The sequence below is a fragment of the Nipponia nippon genome, unplaced genomic scaffold (genome assembly GCF_047370975.1).
Source record: "Nipponia nippon isolate SJK-2023a ecotype South Korea unplaced genomic scaffold, ASM4737097v1 scaffold_1, whole genome shotgun sequence".
Lineage (NCBI taxonomy): Eukaryota > Metazoa > Chordata > Aves > Pelecaniformes > Threskiornithidae > Nipponia > Nipponia nippon.
Genome location: NW_028262290.1, coordinates 61,802,431 through 61,821,584, shown reverse-complemented (window position 1 = coordinate 61,821,584; position 19,154 = coordinate 61,802,431). Strand labels below are relative to the sequence as shown.

General features: G+C 35.1%; 1 protein-coding gene across 5 annotated transcripts in view; it reads left to right on the top strand.

The window, feature by feature from the left end:
* The window catches only part of RTTN (rotatin), an 87,199-nt gene extending 69,630 nt beyond the window's left edge, over positions 1 to 17,569 (top strand). For all 5 annotated transcript variants that reach the window (XM_087757595.1, XM_087757588.1, XM_087757579.1 and 2 more), the window contains 9 exons: positions 2,198 to 2,303; positions 3,372 to 3,466; positions 7,055 to 7,132; positions 8,400 to 8,526; positions 10,314 to 10,513; positions 13,260 to 13,527; positions 14,806 to 14,909; positions 15,274 to 15,343; positions 17,100 to 17,569. In XM_087757595.1, the coding sequence (XP_087613721.1) occupies positions 2,198 to 2,303; positions 3,372 to 3,466; positions 7,055 to 7,132; positions 8,400 to 8,526; positions 10,314 to 10,513; positions 13,260 to 13,527; positions 14,806 to 14,909; positions 15,274 to 15,343; positions 17,100 to 17,182 (1,131 nt within the window). In that variant the 3' untranslated portion in view covers positions 17,183 to 17,569. The remainder of the gene's footprint in view (positions 1 to 2,197; positions 2,304 to 3,371; positions 3,467 to 7,054; positions 7,133 to 8,399; positions 8,527 to 10,313; positions 10,514 to 13,259; positions 13,528 to 14,805; positions 14,910 to 15,273; positions 15,344 to 17,099) is intronic.
* The last annotated feature ends 1,585 nt before the right edge of the window (positions 17,570 to 19,154 follow it).

Sequence of the window (19,154 nt, the reverse complement as noted above, 5' to 3'; positions counted from 1 at the left end):
ACGTTAATGTATTTCCCGAGCTAGTTTTAAATCGGCCAGGTAGCGTATTTTCACTAATTCTTTTAGGAACTTGTTGCCCGGCATAATATATATTGGTGATAATATCTTTTTTTCTAGATACTTATTCTGAATGTTCTGTCTGTCTTAATGTAATCTCATTATTCTTACTTATACTTTCATATAATGTCCTAAATGATTCTTTTACCTCCTTTATATTTACATCCTTCTCTTCTTTACAGACTGTTAAAATATCTTCCATTACTTAGTAATAATAAAAGTTATATGTGAAATTTGTGTCTAATTTATTTTCCCTCACAAATTGGTTCTTTCATCTGTATATTCATTGTCCTTATTTAAATTATGTGCAGTTTGTCACTGTAACAAAAATAGCGATCCATGATTAGAAGTGTAGTGTTTGTCTAAAAGACGCAAGTTCCATATAACATAATGTAGCTAATGATTTCTGACATTCTGGAGTCAGTGTCTTGTAACTATTTTTTGTAAGAATCATATTGAGTACTATTTTGCTATGTAAAACATTATTTTTTCAACATGTATTAGTGCATATTGGATGGTGTGACCGAAATAATGCTGTCTTAGTATCACTTTATCTTCTCTCTTCCTATGGTTGCTGCGTCCTTTTAGAATAACCTCACTCCTACCAAGACGTGTCCTGATCTAGCTAACATCTGTCACATAACCTGTGTTCCTTTGCTGCTGCGTTACACCGCTGTGGCTCTATAGCATTTATTGGGGCATAGTGTTCTGTCCCCTGAGAACCTGGTGTCTTTTAGGGAGGAGAAACTTTCTAAGAGGATCTTTCTTGGCATCACTGTATAGGCCACTAAAACTAGAATCCCCTGTCTCTTTGGCAACTAATTTCAGATAATTTCAGTGCATAGAGATTTCCTGTGAGGACATGATTTTCAGAGGCTCTGACAGCAAAACAGGGGCACTTGATTAAAATCCCATAATTTGCTAAATATCCTGTTAGGTTTTTGTATTTAATGCTTATGTATGTGCCTAAAACTGAACTCCTTGGCTCTGGCACAAAAAATGTGATTGCATGAAAGTATGTCAGACAAAAACACGCTGTGTTGTAAGTTACATTCCTCTATTTTCATACAAGTATACATAGCTGATTACCAGTCTTTGGCAGCAAAAAGTGATGATTCTTATGGTGACAGCAGAAAAAGTCTATACATTGATATTTTATTGCATATTAAAATTTGAAAAATTTCTTAGGCAATTACTAGCTGGAGGACTAAAGCCAATAAAAGGTGATACACGTGATGTTATGTAGAGGTATAAAATCTAAGAGGTCCTATGGATAGGTACTTATGAGATTTCTGTCTGAAGTGTTAAGTTTTTCTTAAGATGCTGTATTTTTGGCTAACTTTAAAATATGTTTTTCTTTCTACTATGATCTATCAACAGTTCTTACTTTACTATATTCTGATTACAATGCATACCATTTTCCCTTATATTGGATGTCAGTATTGGAGTGATATTTTAGGGAAAATTGCCAGATGGACAAAATTCTCTAGCGGATAATATATAAAGCACAGACAGCTCCTTGTCTTTCAACTATCTTCTTATATGACTCCAAATAAATGGTCCTTTGAAAACACAGAGATTATATTTATGTTATTAGAAATATAGCGACGCTCACAAAGGTTGTACAAAAATAAGACAAACTACCATTTTTCTCTGATTGGAACAGTATCTAAAAAAATTATCCATGTATCAATAATAGTGAAATTCTTTGCAATAAAAATGGTATTTAGTGTCCCTTCATCCTTCTGTTGAAGGAAAGTGAGATTGCACTGAAGGTGTGTCAGTGAATTGTCTGCGATAGCAAGCCTGGATATTAGGAAAGGTCTGGAATGCCAGGGCTGGGAATCTAGGCTTTAGGAAGGTAGAAAGTTAAGAAAACAGTAAGAGGAGTGGGCTTAGGGGCAAAAAAAAAAAAAAAAAAATCTTTTTTTTTTTTAATATTTTAATTAGAAAAAATAATGAAACATTTCAATGTAGACAGACTATAAATAAGAATATAGGGAGGGAGAACTCTGGGTAGGAATATAGTGATGAATCATCCAAAAGAAAATATAGACTATGACAACATATTTGTAGGTATGAATACTACTTTTAATATGGTCACTTTTTCATTTCTGTAATGAAATTACATTATTTGTAGGTCTGTGAAAGAAAATCTTCAAAGGATGGGCTGAAAGAAGTAGCTACAAATGCATTGCTGTCTCTGTTAGCTGTCAGTAAAAATGCCCAGAAATGTGCTTTGGAAGGTGAGCATTTCAAAATGTATGTTAAATGATTTATGAATCAAATGCTTGCAGGTGTGTTACATATTTTTCTTAAATCATCATGGTTTTTGTCAAAACAAAAGACCTAGTTTTCAGTGGCTTTTTTTGCTGATTTTTGCAGAGAAAGCTTATTAATTATTAAAGTTTTCAGCTACAGATAAAATATTATGTTGTAGCCAGTCTAAAACTTTGTGATGTTAGAGTGAGAAGAGACCTGCTGTGTTAGAGTGAGAAGAGACCTGTAAGCTTTTACTGCTAGTGGCATATTCATCCATTCGAAACTGGAGATTTTGCACTGGCAGTATCTTCCATTTCTTGTTTCAGGCTACAGTTTTGTAGGTGAAAGTATAACCTGTGTTCTCAGTTCTGGCTTTACGTAGACAAGAAGAAACATCTTTTTCTCAGCTTTGTTCTTTCCTGCCCCTTTGTTTCTTTCTTCCCGTTTTACAATTTAAGTAGGACCTTCTCCCCTTGCAATGCAACATCTTTCATGCATAAGGTTTTTACTTTACAGTAGTAAAACAAAAGTAAAAAAAAGTCTAATCAAAGGCTTTTTGTGCCCACTAAAACACAGGGGAGACTGGTTAATTTGCATTTCTCACGTATCATGCATTTAATACCTGCTGATCAGCCCAAGTGCACTTTATCTTGGGTGCTTTCTCGTTACTTGCATCTCTCTGTTGGTTTGTTCGGTCCTTTAAACCTACGCTACACTGAAATAGATAGCCTAGATATCTCTGCTCAATGTCTCATCCCAATAGTGGCAGAAAACTCCAAGCTTCAAATCCTGTGCTATATACCTACTTTCTGCTCTTTCCCAGTGTATTGGTGGTTGACTCAGCCCTTGCTTCAGTCAGGTTCTTCTTCTGTTGATGACCCACTAGATCATCTAAGACCTGACTTCCTGTGAAGAGCATGAAGTGCATGAACCAGTGCATGAAGTGCATCGCATTCTGTAATCAAGAACATTGCAAGAAAGATATTTTATGTTTCATAAAATGTTTTTGATTGTGAATGAACTTCTAAATGTTAATATTTTTTGTCTTCCAGTTGACCTGATAGACAGCTGTATAGAAAACATGAAACACATTCATGCACAGCTGAATTTGGATTCCCTAAAGCCTGGGAAAGCACAGAAAAAAAAGGTAACTATAAAAACCAAAAGACTGATATGATAAGGCACTTCACAGCTCTCTTTTGTTTGTTTCTTTTTTTTTTTTTTTTTTTCTTGAGATGGATACTGTTGGTATCTGTCATGGGTGAGACAGAGTAAATGACAACTTGTAGTGGATCTGGATACTGGGGCTTCTTTAAGATTCAATGACTTTAGAGCTTTTGCCAACTTGACAATCTCACATACTCACTCTCCCACCCAGAGTTATGTTCACTAGGTCTCAACTTCCTTTTCCAACATGGAGATGACTGCTGGTTCAGGAAAGTCAGGCAGAAAATCACATCACTTCATGCTTTGCAGCTGCTCAGTTACCAGCCTTGGGTGTTACTGGCCAAAGCCCCTGGGCATGTGCTGGTGTTTGTCTCCATGCATCTCTCTGATCTCCAGGATCATCTCCCACTTGCAGGATTGTTCCTCCAGCCAAGATCTTCACATTCTTCTTTTTGGGCCCATTTCTTTCTTTCAGAGACCATTTTTCAGGAATCCTTCTTTTTGCCACCAGCTTTTCTTTCCAGAACTCTAAGCTCTTGCTTACCTTAATCTAAATAATCTATATGCAAAGTACAACGCATGATCAGCCTCTGAATTAGTGGTACTGTCTCATGTCTTTTCATTAATTGGAGGATTCAGGACTTCCTACTTTTAGTCCAGTTTATGAGAATTAGCAACTAGCCCGTTCTGGTTGAAGCCAGCAACTAGCAGGCTTCTGATTGAGAGTTCAAAAGTTCAGTTTCGGACATGCACACATATACATGTTCATCCATTTGTCACCTGTCAGTACTCACAATTTATGATATTTATTTAGCCTACAACAATATCTGAGAGTACTGTATTATTTTCAAACATAGTTGGACTTTCACCCTTGACTTCATGGCCCTATCCAATCCAGCTAATTTTTCCCATCTTGTCTCCACAGTAATAATTTTTCTGTTTCTCAGGTTTTCTTTCTCAGTGTCTTTCAACCAGTGCTAGCCATTTTGTTTTTTTCTGTTCCGGTACTAGTCAATCTCCCTCTCACCCCAAAAACAGTTCCAGTCTGCTTGCGCATGTAAGTCATAGTTTTTTATTCTCTACCTTCTCATATTATCTGGCTTCCAATTCTAATGCTTTTTCTGTCCTCCTGCATACTTGGTCTGGACATCTTGGTTTCTTGTCATCAGACTCAATTGTCCCTGGCTTTAACTTTTTGTCAGAGCTTTTTTTTTACCTCATACTTCCACTCCCTCCACCGCCTGTACTACCAGTTTCTTCTCTTCATTCACAATTTCTTTGTTTAGCCCCCTTTTTTTTTTTAACCTCCCTTCCAGTTGTTCCAGAATCTCACATCACCCAGCTTTAGCACATGTGGACATAGATTATTTCTTACCATCATACAACAGTTTCATAAGATTTTTGTTGCAATCTGCTTGTTTTCTACTATTTTCATGTAAGAGAATTATTAAAATACAGACAATAACCTCTGCTGTCAAGTTTGATATCTTGTCCACTCCCACATAAAGCAGAAATTATAGAAAACATCTTCCTGCAGGATGTTTCTGCATTGTTTGAGCTTGATAGGATTTTTCTCTGAGGCATTGGCACAAACAGACATTAGCCTTGATATCTGAGTGTGGAACTGTGTTTTATAACAATGAGCTCTTAAAAGAATTTGAGTTTGATCCTGACATTTGAAGGTTACAATATTTTTTTCTTGAGATCTAAACACATTTATTATCTGTTCTTCAAGGGGTGGAGGCTGAAAGGTATCCTGACCTGGAGGTTGAAGTCAGCTGGTCCTTTATATTTCTTGGGTTGAGAAGGGAGAAGCTGGGGACATTTGCTCCTCTGTTAAATGTACAAGGAATTTAAAACTTGAAAGAAATTGAAGGAAAGGAGCCTCTGAGAATGGTCAGAAAGACTGTTTATGTTTAATTAAGAATTCTTTGAAAGAGATTTGCAAAAGACTTTGTGGCAGATTTCCCTGCTGAGCTGGGACTATAGGTTGCTACATCATATGTAAGTGTGCTCTTCATAATATGTGGTGCATAAAGACAAGCAATCTAGTTTCACATGGGGGAAGCTGAGACATTGCTTTCATAGTCAGATTTAACTGATCATTTACAAAACTGCCCCTCAGCCCACTTCGAGGCACAGGTCTCAAAGTGAAGTTATCAGATCTGCTTTTCTTTTTCTCTCTCTTTCTTTTAACTGTTGGGGAAAAATGTGTTTGACCTAGCTTCATTCTCAGGGCAACTGAAGTATTTTGCCTGATATTCCTTTTCTCTCACAATAATTACTGTGATGCTAACCAAGGGCATGAAATGTATTTACAAACAGCTAAGCTTTCAAAAAAAACCCCTCAAAATAGGATCTTAGTAAAAATCAAGATGTCCTGAAATAAATAAATAAGTACAAATAGTGCCATCAACACAATCTATAACTTTTTCAAGTTCCTAGAAATTTACACATTAAGTATAAGTTGTAGCTTGTGGCATTTTATAGGATTTGGTGCTATTTGTATTTATTAAATAAATTAATACATATGGAAGTTCTTGAAGGAACATCTTAGAGTTAGCATTTTATTTAGCTAAAAGTGAGACAAAACAGTTATAAAATGCATTTGTAACAACAACTTGTATGTTTCTTTTTCACCTACTACACCTGATTTTCATTAACTTTTTTGAGGTAGGCTTTTATTTCATCTCTAAATGTCATCAACTGTACATGATATGATTATAAGCAAGCATTATTGCTTCACCTTGTCTGAGATTAAGCATGAATCCTATTTTACATTTTTATTCCATTATGACTGATAAAACAGAAATAGTCTCCTGTGCTGAACAAGCTTATTGGAATTTGGTCATCTTTCAGAAGTGGTTTAGTATGTCAACCTTATAGAAGTTAGGTCAGCCATCATTAGCCTTTTAGTGTCACAGCACTATCATGAAGATAGATTTTTTGTTTACTTGTATACTTGAATCTCAGTATAGTACCTCACTGTCCAAAGGTCTGTATTTATCTTTGTCATATTCTTATCAGGTTGGAAACTATTTCCGTTATTAAGGATAGGAAACTAAGACACTGGGAATATAAGGATGGATTGGTCTAACCAAATGTAAAGATCTTCAAGACAGAGCTAGTTTATCCTTGTTTTTATCCAAGGAAGAAAAATAGGTGCTTCTAGGGAGTGATTCATTTGACTTGTTTTAGATGTCTACTTTAGGATAGAACAAATACCCAGGAAGTGTTCCCACCCATTCTTTATTAGTTGTAAGAGAAATGGAGCTCTACATTACAAATCGCTGCATTTGGCCAGATCAGTGCCCCTAGAAATAGTATCTGTGGGTTATAAAGAGAGATGAGGATGACTCCAAGTAACTTGTTATAAATGTCTTTAGTATACATGTTTAAAGCTGCTGAGATGAATCCTACCTGAGATCAGAGGGAAACTCTGCTGAAGAGATATGACCCAAATGTTGATGCCTTAGATTTGCACTTCTCCTTTGAAATCTCTTTCCTCCTTGTACAAAATTCATTCTGGTCTTATGATGATGATCTTCAAATATTTTTCTCTGGATAGGAGGATAACCTTATCAAGCAGTTAAGGTGTTCTATGCAGCTCCTCAGAAACTGCCTCTTTCAAAATGAAGAAGGCAAAGTAAGTATTCTTATACTGAAACAATGTGAGTACAGTAAGTGAATGAAGATCATAATTTTTTTCTACTTTGAAATTACTTTGAAGCTGGCTAAATTTAAGCTTGATATTAATGGCAAGAAATACTTCAAATTTCATCATTATTCCTACCTCCTAAGAATATTTCATACATGCATTAGGAATTGAGTGTTCATATTGAAATTTCATCTCCCAAAGGTTTCAGATGGCTATCATCCTTTATACCTACTTCTGCTTTGCTTGAATCAGTAATTCCAATTTTCAAAGCATATAATGTGAAAAATGGATGTGGAGAAAAGTGTGGGGCAACAAGAAAGGCGCATAAGAGATATACTTCACATCTTGGAAAGTAGCTTCCTCTGCTTATTCCTCTCTCCTTTTTTCCTTTCCCTTCCTGAAAGACTCAAAAAAAAAAAAAAAAAAAAAAAAGGCAAAAAAACAAACCTTAAATAATAATTTGTCATTATACAAAATAGTATATATCAAAATGCTACATTACTTTTTTCATTCTTTCTGTATTCTTTCTTTCTGATCACTACTCTTTCTTATTGCTGGTACCTTTCACACATTTATTTCCGTTTTCTCTTTCAAAGTTTAATTTGTCTTTGCATTGTGATACAACTTGTGCTACTTTTAGTAAATGCATTGATGGAGCCGCTTCCAGAAGTACCCCTATTGTGAGGGCATGTGTTAGCATCTTTTTTGTATGCAGAACACCATGTAAATTATGGGCCTGAATAAACCATCTGGTTATCCCTAAGGTCCCCTATGGTTGTGCCATAATCTCAGATAAGATTATTGTGGAATATTTTTCTTGTTTTGATCAGGGGTCTGTAGAGACAATTGCTTGGAGGAAAGGAGGAGGTTGCTGTTGATAACTGAAGTTTTCTATCATTTGCTCTGTAGAACTGCACTTGTCTATTTCCATGCTTTTTGAGTTCCAATAATTAGTTTAGTTGAGGTAGAATAAAACTTCAGAATTGGGAGATCTTGAACAATCCCAGTTGGAATGAATAAATCTTTACTTTTGTTTGCATGTCTCTCAGTAATTAAAACGTGTGCTGGTTTTGACTGGGATAGAGTTAATTTCATTAGTGTTAAAATGAGAGTGTCAGTTCTCTCTGGACAATCTTTTAAAGCAAACTAATGGGACACAATAAGATAAAAAATATGCTTTTCTCACTCTATTTATACTTGATTTTCAAAGTATTTAGTAGTATAGTGGTTTAAATTCTTCCTTATGTTCTTGTAGATGGCAGCACTCAAAGCTCATCTTGTTCCTGTTCTACATTCACTGTGGTTGTGGTTTTTAATAGATGACTCCTCAATGCAAATAGCTCTGCATTTGCTTTGTGTCTACACTGCAAACTATCCTGCAGGTATGAAAGTCACTGTATCATGTACTACATCAACGTATTTAATCAGAATAATTTAGACAGAAAAGCATAATAAAGGGAAAAGAATGTTTATTACTACCATAAGAGGAATGTATAACAGCACTGGTCCATCAAAGTCTATCAAGAGTTTTGGTTTTAATACGTTCAAGACTTTTGTTCAGATCCTGTTTCAGTCTGTTGGATTTAGCAAGAGTATAATTGTATTAAAGGTTTAAATAGCATTTAATTCAAACCATTGTGTTTGAAGCTTACACTGAAAATCCTGCCAAACTGAATAGTATACTGTAGAAATACTACTCTAGGAATTCTCTCACAACAAACAGTGTATCAGTACTTTATACAGTTTATACTTCAGCCCTTATTGAGAACATTCTGGTTTTGAAATATTCAATAACCTAATTTGATTCTGTATTAAATTTCTTCTGTTTATTTATGCATTGGTCTCAGTAGCTTGTATTTGTATATTTTTCATAATGATTCTCTTCTTCATTTGAGGAAACCCTTTATTTCCATTGATGAGTAATTATCCCCTCTACTAGAAGCCTGTTATTTTTTTCTAGTGTGAATTTGTCTCATTCCATATCCTGCTTATTGACTTAGATAATTATTTGCTAGTGGCTTGAAGAGACCTGTAAGTATCTGTTGATTTCTCCCTGTCAAGGTAGCACAAAAGAGTTAGCATGGTTAAAATAGATTAAGTGAACAGTTTCTGAGCTGTTTTACCCTCTCTTTAAGTTAACGTCTCCATACCTTAAATGAGCTTGCAGTGCTTTTTTTTTCATAGAGACATTTTTTTAATATAGACTGAAGAAAGTTCAAATATGTATTAGTCAGCCACAGGATATAAAATTAAAATATAATGTCCTGTAATGTACTGGAAATCAAGCTGAAGTTCTGATGGTCTTTCTTGTTCCTTAATTCTGAGTGACTCTAAGCTGCATTTTTATTTTCCTTGCTAATAAGGGCAAGTGCTTTTAGATCAATTAAGTTTTTTCTTTCTGTTCAGAATAGTTATCTTATGAGCTGACCCAAACTTACCTACTCTGAACTGGTTAACCACTTCCTCTTAGTGTAGTCAGACAAAGAAATGCATGTAGGTGTTTGTAACAGTTAAAAACTGTCTCATTTTTATTTACTTTTGCCATGTAAGAAGTTTAACTATTGTTGCAGATGGCAAATGCCACTAAATAAAAAGGTGTATACGCATATTTGTGCACAAACATCACGTTGGTAACTTAGTCGTTCCCTGCCACTGTATTAATTTGAGCTTGTAGCTCTGTAGCATAGGATTTTACATGCTACTGTGGTACATGGTAATGACAGATGCAGACAGAGCTTTTATTTCTCAGAAGAATATTTTAAGAAACTTATTAAACCTTTCAGATATATAGAGACCTCTTTTTCTGAGCCAGTTTCAGAGGGTCCCTTCAGATTCTGATGCCAAACAATTGTATAATGCCTTAGATACAATGTTCCGGTTCTTAAGGAGACTTTCTGAGACAGAGCAATGGCTTCTCTTTAACAGCAGAATTGCCTCATAGATTCTAGAACAACAGGACAGTAGATGCCTATTCCAGTCAACTGCCACATTCAGGCATGGTTCTATTCAAACCACATCTTATTGACTTCACTGTGGTTCAAAGAAAAAAATACCAATCCTTTCAAAAGCCCCATCTCAATCTTTGAGGTGTTAGACTGCTCTTTCTATAGATTTTTTTTTTTAAAGTATATGTGCATCTCTCATATGATAAACATTTCATTTTTTTAAGGTTGTGCTTCACTTTGTTGGGCCAGTGGTGGACAATCATCATTTCCATCTGCACGAAGTGCAGCTGGCAATTCATTAATGCATAACATCTTGAAATTGGCTTCCCAAGTGTCAAACGATAACAGCCCAATTCAGCAGGTGGTCTTTTGTCTTCTTTCTAACCTTGCTCTGTCTCATGACTGTAAAGGCATTATTCAGAAGGTAAGTAAATAATATTCTTGATTTTTAGCAACGGACAGATGCATTTTTCTTTTTAATAAACCCTCATATTTCAATATGGAGTGTCCTGTGATCATATAGAGATGCTTCTGTGGGAATCAAAACCATTGTGTCTTCTCAGTTAGTTGTGTTACTGTTCCTTAAGTGCAGCGTGTAATTTGGTCATATTCATACTCTGGACAGAAACAGCATATGGAACTACACAATTTTTGCTAGAGCTTTTTATAACCTCTCAGTTTCAGTGGAGTGTAAAATTTGTAATACCCATATATATTGATAGCAATCACTAGTGGATCATGAAAGTGAGCATACAGTAGAACAAACTGTATGTAAATAAACAAGAAATTAAACATTGTATAAATCATTAGGTATACTGTGTGAAACATAATCTTTATAAAAATTTTAGTTTTAGAGAAGATGTCCTACCTGTCAGTAATTGGCTGTTAGGTAGAAATCTGGTTTTATTATATAAATGTAAGTACTTTCTTGTCCCTTTTTAATTTGTATATTGAATGATGCTTACTCTATTTTATCAAATGTTCTTTGAAAAATCTGTTTCTTTTAAATTTAACTTTGATCATTTAAATAAATTCAACACCTTGAGATAAGAAGTCAAACCGTGTAGAAAATCAGCTATAGTGGTGATGTGATAAAACTAGCTAACACAACAGAAAATGAAAAGTGTGTTTGTTTTTAGCATCTTTTATAGTAGTTTAATAATTACAACAATTTCTTTCAATTTACATTAACAATTAGAAAACTCTTAGAAAAGGCAGGGGGGAAATACGATCTTTTTGTGATGCTAATTATGTAAAATCTGGTCATACAGTTACAAAATTGCTGATACTCAGACTTTTTGATAGAAACTAAGAGTTTGAGATCTTCTCTATGGTAGCTATTCTGTTCTGTGAATTGTTTGGGCTTTTCCTGTCTTCAGAGTTTCACTGTAGTGTGATAGTGCTTAGTCTTCATTCCCTCTCCCAAGCTCTGCTTTCCTAAGTGTAAGCAATGCTGAATTACTAATTCCATCTGTGAAAATTAAATTACCAATATTATAGTCATGTGAAGAAAACCACAATAAGTTTGTATGCTGGATTTGTTCGCTTTTGACCAGATGCCTGTATGTGTTGTCGAGGGTCAGTGAGGTTGGGAATATTTAGTCAAGGACGTTTTTCATTGTAGGAATGTTATGTTAGAACATCTCCCTCTTGCAACAGGGGAATAGATTTTCACCTGCTCAGAATCTCCTTAAAGTGGAGGCAAACCCTGAAATTGGGAAGCAGTATTGTATGCCATATCAACACACAGATCTTTTTCTTCAAAGCTTATGAAAATAAAAGACATTAGTATGGCTGTCAGTGAAGCTGAGGTTACTTATGTACTTATGTGTCCCTTCCAACTCCAGATATTCTGTGATACCTTTAACATTTGCTAATAACACAAGCAATAATAAATAAGGAATCAAGAATGCATTAGGTAAGCAGTGTGTTGATTCAGTTAAATCAATTTGGGAAGGAGTGTTGATCTGCGGGAGGGTAGAAAGGCTCTACAGCGGGATCTGGACAGGCTGGATCAATGGGCTGAGGCCAACTGTATGAGGTTCAACAAGGCTAAGTGCTGGGTCCTGCATTTGGGTCACAACGACCCCATGCAACGCTATAGGCTTGGGGAAGAGTGGCTGGAGAGCTGCCTGGCAGAAAAGGACCTGGGGGTGTTGGTCAACAGCTGGCTGAATATGAGCTAGCAATGTGGCCAAGAAGGCCAATAGCATCCTGGCTTGTATCGGGAATAGTGTGGCCAGCAGGACCAGGGAGGTGATTGTCCCCCTGTACTCAGCACTGGTAAGGCTGCACCTTGAATACTGTATTCAGTTTTGGGCCCCTCACTACAAGAAAGACATTGAGGTGCTGGAGCATGTCCAAAGAAGGGCAACGAAGCTGGTGAAGGATCTAGAGCACAAGTCTTTTACGAGGAGCAGCTGAGGGAGCTGGGGTTGTTTAGCCTGGAGAAGAGGAGGCTGGGGGGAGACCTTATCGCTCTCTACAACTACCTGAAAGGAGGTTGTAGTGAGGTGGGGGTTGGTCTCTTTTCCCAAGTAACAAGCGATAGGACAAGAGGAAATGGCCTCAAGTTGCACCAGGGGAAGTTTAGGTTGGATATTAGGAAAAACATCTTCACCAAATGGGTAGTCAAGCACTGGAACAGGCTGCCCAGGGAAGTGGTTGAGTCTCCATCCCTGGAGGTATTTAAAGAACGGATAGATGTGGTGCTCGAGGACATGGTTTAGTGGTGGACTTGGTAGTGCCAGGTTAATGGTTGCACTTGATGATCTTAAAGGTCTTTTCCAACCTAAATGATTCTATGATTCTAAATTGCTTCTAGCTTATTTTTGGGCAGAAATGCTAAGTGCAAAGCAAAAAGCTTATGTAGTGGTGGGTATTAGCCTTTAAAGAAATGTATTGTGTTGTTTCAATTTTTATGTATCTACACTGCATAAATTATTACAGAAGAAAATGTATTTTTCCATATTAACTTTTTAACCAAGGTGTAGATTCTTTTTCATATGTAATTCTTTCAAAAATCCTTGATTAATAATGGGTTCCCTGAAATATGGAAATGAAACCTTAGTACTAGTTTTTGATCAAGTATGCAGATTAGAAGGTCAAACAGCAGAGAACAAACCATGGAATACTATAAATTCTAACCTGCTTTTACTTTCTTCTGACAGAGTAAGTTCCTGCAGAACTTTTTGTCTCTTTCATTACCAAAAGGAAGTAATAAAAATCCTGGTAATGTGTCTACTCTGTGGCTAAAGCTGCTACTAAACATATCTTTTGGAGAAGATGGACAGCAGATGATCATGAAGATAAATGGTTTTTTAGACCAGATCGTGGAAATGTGTAAATACAAACACAAGAGCAGCCAACATCTAGCACTTCTCATTCTACATAACATATGTTTTAGTCCAACTAATAAACCAAAGATATTAGCTCATGGTAGGTATGTAAAGGGTATACAAGCTGTTTTACTCTGAGAATATTGTGTCTTTCAGAATACCATATTTTCATTGCAATTTGAGTTACTGACCAAGAACTCAATATTGTTATTTAGAAAAGCATTTTTATAAAAATTTTCGTAGAAGTAATTATAGAACATATATTTCAGCAGAAAAGCAATTAAAATAAGAATATATTGCAAAAGGAAAAGCAAATAAATAGTTTTTTAAAAAAATCAAGATTTATTGTGAGACTGATCATTTGAATATAGTAAAACATTATGAATGACAGGGTTTTCGCAGTTTTCTCAGACAGCTAGGGTTTTGGGGGGGGTGGGGTTGAAGGATTCCTTGTGTCAGTCACTTTGAAATAAATTACTTTAGAAATATTTTTTTTTAAATATTTCTACCATGGAAGTTCCTATCTTTCAGTTGAACAAAACCTTATTAGCTCCTGCAAGTCATGGATGTTGAGACAAACCATTTTGTGTTCTGTCATGTGCAGAAAACTTTTATGATAATGATAAAGTTATGATCATCGCAAATATATTTAATGTGACAACATGCACAGAACTTTTTTCTTGGTTGTTTGTAAAAGGCATGTTTCTTTCCCCTATTTAATTGCAGAGAGAATGTTCCTGTCTTTGTTATAAGTTCTCAGCAGGTTTTCCATAGTGTCCATGTTTTTCATTTTTTCCTAAGATGCTGATTTGCTGCCTTAATTAAGCATACATTATTCGGTTACATACTCTGTGAATTTTTATTATGAAGTGAACAAGCAAACTTGAGGAGTCTGCCTTCGGAGGAAGGCTAGGAAATAAAGGCACTTACAGTGGCGTGGCAAATATTTCTCATTGGTTACAAATCATCTACATAATAAGTATTAAGGAAAATAGAAACATCTTAATTTCTATCTTGATGTGGCTCTAATTGTGGCTACTGGGAGTTATAAAACAGTTTAATGGCTTACTCAGTCCCTATGCATAGCTGATGGCTGTACATAATATGCATGTTTTATTACGGATGGCTTAATTTTTTAGCATTGCTTGTTTTTGTTTTGCTATATTCTTTTTAATGCTTCTTTCAATGGAGTCTTCCAGTTTCATGAGCATATTTAAATTTACTTAATCTGATAATAAAGTTTCTGTAATTCCTCTGCCATACCAATACTTATCACAGAAATAGTGTACTCCAACCATCAAAATACTGACATGTGTAACTATATTTCTGTGCTTTTGATGATATATTCTAGGTGAGGTTTTTTTATTTTTCTCATTAGATGAAGTGATTGAAGTACTGTCTGCCTGTTTGGAAAGTGATAGTTGTGCTGTTCAGAGAATAGGAGCAGCTTCGCTTTGGGCTTTGCTTCACAACTATCAGAAGGTTAGTATTTGAGAAATACTTGAGAAAACTGTAATGTTAATTTTATTATGTTGTAAACAATACAGTAACCTTTAAGTAAATAAAAATAAAGTTTACAGCAGCAGTTCCATTTTATTATTTTAATCACATAGCTACTCAGACTAGGAGGTTAAACAACATGGTAAGGAAGCAGCTTGTCCTCTGTGATTTGTAACTGCTTATATAAATGCAGTCTGTATGATGATACAGTCATACACTAATTCTAAAATTCCTGCATCTCCTGTTCTGCTGAATTATTGTAATTTTCTAAACTTTGCTGTTAAGGTGTGAACATGTGGGGAAGAAAGTCAAGTCATTGTATTTTGTGTGTTTGTGTGTGCTACAGGCAAAAGTGGCTTTGAAGAATCCATCAATAAGGAGAAGAATAGATGAGGCTTATTCTTTAGTGAAGAAAAGTAAGTCTTAGTTCTAACTAATGCTAATTCTGTATTTTTTCATCAGGTAGTTCATTAATACATTTCAATTTATATCATCGCAATAAGTTTTTGTTGTGCTACAAGTTTTTGAAAGGATACTTTTGTCTCTAAAATAGTAGTAATATGCTTTATGGTTAGGCATCTTATAAATACAGATATAGAAAAAATACCTCTTGGTTAACAAATTAAAATTTGTTAAGACCTCAGGTAATTGCTAAGGTTAGTTTGTAAGAATAGGTCTGATGGTCCTTGCAGCAAAATGCTTTCTTTGTACAGTACACTTCTGTTTTATTCTTAAATTTAGTGATAAGAAAAACTGTTCATTTAGCATTGACTTTGCTTAACAGTGCTCAACCTCACTGTGTTCAGCCACACAGAGAAGGGATCAGAACAGGTCATTGTGCCAGTCTTAAAATACTGTACCATGAGTTAGCTGACTTTCTGAAAGCTTGAGTTTTTTGCTCAAGTAACTGAACATAACTATCATTTGAATAGCTTTTATACAATGGGTTGCTATCTTCAGCTCAAGAGCATTCATTTTGAAAGATGTTCAAACACTGGTCTGTAGCTGGAGCTTCAGTAGCTAATAATGGGTTTATTGGCTGTTAGTTGCATCAAGACTCTGATCTTGCAAAAACATGCAAATGTTTCATTTTAAGCCAATGAGTTTTCCTACTGATTTTAATAACTCTATAGATGTACTCAAACGGGTTTCTCAGTTGGGAGGCTTATAATATCGAGTTCCAACAGTATTTTGCACAACAGAATTGCCACAAAATTTCTGCCTACATTCCTAATAAGGAGGAGATGTATTTTTGCTAGGACATCTCATGGTAATTCTTCCTGTACTGTCACCTAGATCCATTGATTTTGTCAATGTACTGTTGTTTCAAACTCATCCTTTTCTAAGTCAACCATTAAACATAATAGAACATTTCATCTACTGATAGTGTGTTAATAAAAAGATAAGTTTATATCATTCTTTGTAGCATAACTACCACTGATAAGAGACTTTTCAAAATATTATGTTGAATCAACAAGGTAGAAATATGCAGCTTGTACAGACTAGCACCTTGTAGCTTTGATCCCTATTTATTTATGTACTACTCTAGAACATAAAGTCCTAGACTGAAAGATTGATTTTTAATTCAGTAAACATTTAGATATCAGAATATGGAGTATGAAGGACTTTATGCAACTGTAATTGTTATAGTTCACAGTCACGTGAACTTGTCATCTGTATTTTCCTGCATTAAGGTTCTCAACTAGCCTACCCTATTAAAGCTTTGATCACTTTACAGTGATAATTGGGCTGAAATGGTAGACTGTGCTTCTGAGTACAAGGGGGGGAATTTTTGAACATGTCTATTGTTATTTTTCATTTCCCACTTTGTCCTACCCAAGGAGAAGTTTTGGCAAGAACAAGACATGACCTCATTGTAACATAGTGTAACCAAAAGGCAGTTTTCACGTTATTTGTTACAACTAAGCGAGGGCCTGGAAAGCTGCTAAAAAACCTAGCCTTTAAAAAACAACAACAACAACAAAAAACAAACCAAAAAGACCAGACTTTGCAACATAAAGTATTAGTACTTGATTTGCTACTCATAATGTAGACTTTAAGATCATAAAATAGCATGAATTCTAGCAAGGCATTTGATGTTATCTTTGAAAAAATTATTTTATATTCAGAATCAACAAGAAGTTAAAATTTTGGTTTTTTTCTTCCTTTTAGCTACTCCACAGCCAGAAGAAAATGAGCTACATGCCTACTATTTAAAATGCTTAGAGAATATAGTGCAGCTTCTTGATTGTTAATGATCATCAGATGACTTCTCATGTTGAAACTGGACAGCTTATTCAATGGGAGCCTGAAATTTAAAGAAAACACTTCTATTCATGGATTTGTGGTAGCAGCATACCTGCTATGGAAGAAATTTGTGAAGCTTTTGAGGAAGGAGTTCATCACTTTGAACCAAAGAAATTGCACTAAATATGGTTCAAACTATTTGTACTGTAATCCCAATGGGAAATTGTAATGATGCTACTATGTAAAGTATGTACACAGAAGAAGGAATGTACAGAGGAAAAGGATGTGAAAAATCAGTAATTTTCTTAAATTATGCATCACTATTGTTACTGTAAAGTATTAGAATTGCTGTTTTGGATTGGTCTTAATAAAAAGGTTTTTAATTGAGATCAGCATTTGTTGTCAGTGGATTTTAATTTGTAATGTTGCAGATGTACACGGTGCATATTTAGATTCAAGAACTGAAAATGTTGGCAGTCATGGTGTGCGTCTGTTAGGTATAGAACAGCAAGATGTATGTTTAGTTTTGAAGGAGTTTTCAGTTCAAACTGCTGCTTTTTTAAATGATGCTAACAACAGAAAAAGAGCTCTCAATTGCTGATATTACAGGTGACAGTTATGTTAACATAGCAGTTTATTCAGGATATGAGGTGTGTGCATCAGTTTTAGTTATGTTACAACATCGTAGTAAATATTTGAGACACAATCTGTTGGTTTCCAATTTATAAACACTTCAAATCTTTTCCTTGAGGAAAAGAACAGTCTGTTATCCAGGCCTGTGTTTTCTTTGAACTGCTACTATATAACTATTGTAATAAGTTTTTCAGTATTCTGTGCTAAATGCGTTTGAGAGAAAAATACATTGATGCCTGGGCACATGGCAGTTTTGCTGAACATGCTTCTGAAATATCTAGCACGGTCTTCAGACTTCCCTCAACACAAAGTTTTTGTTTTATGTCAGGGACAGATAAAAGTGAGCAAATAGAAAGCAAAATTTGGGTAACGTCTCTAAAAGAGTTGTAGCAAGGCCATGTCTACCTGTAATTAGTCTTTTCTTCCTAACTAGGTGATGAAAATGAGGCACAATTAGCCTCACAATAACCTTTAGTCTTAATAGCTTTCATGAAAGAAAATTAAAATATTGAGACCCCATTCACAGGTAAACTTAATTTCAGAATTTTGGAGATGCATCTGTTTTCAAGGATGTGGTAGTTATCATGTTTGGGTTTTCAAAGAAAATTAAATTCTAAAATACCTTCAAATTTTAAGAACTGTAAAATCATTTCTTATCCTACAGAGCAAAGTGTAATTAGAGTGGAGATGGATTCCCTGAATAGACCAGAATTTAAAAGGTAATATTCAGCATGCATCTAGTTTCTCTAATAAAAGGCATGGCCACGCAAGCTAGGAGTCTCTTGAAAATCCTTATCCAGGAGAACGCAATTACCATTTGCACGAACTGCAGATATATTATGCTCTTACTTGGTTGCTTTATCTTTTATGATAAGTTTGTAATCAAGAAAGAAGCATTTTAAATTCAAAAGAGGTATGTACATAAAATCCACTACAAATGAGGCTTTCAGATTTTTCAAGACTGACGTGTCATCTATTGCATGTTGAAAGCTTTCAAAGAAATAATTTTTGCCTGAGTGGTAAAAAATTGTGGATTAAACTTAAATCATTTAGTTTTGATTGTGTGTGTGTGTTCATGCATATAGAGACATTAAGTCATGACTTGCTGATGAAGTTCTCAAACCTTTGAGTAATAGATTTTCAAGCCTACTTGAAAATTCTCAGAAAAAAGATTTAATTTATGAGAAAGACACTATTTTTTGCTTTTCCAGCAATTTGGAACTAAGGATTCTCCTCAGTCAATCATAGCAACTACACAGCCCCTGGTGGAGTTTTTCATTGGTTCCTCTCCATATCAAACTTGCAAATTACAGCATTTACAAGCTTCTGGCTTCCGTGGAATGATGG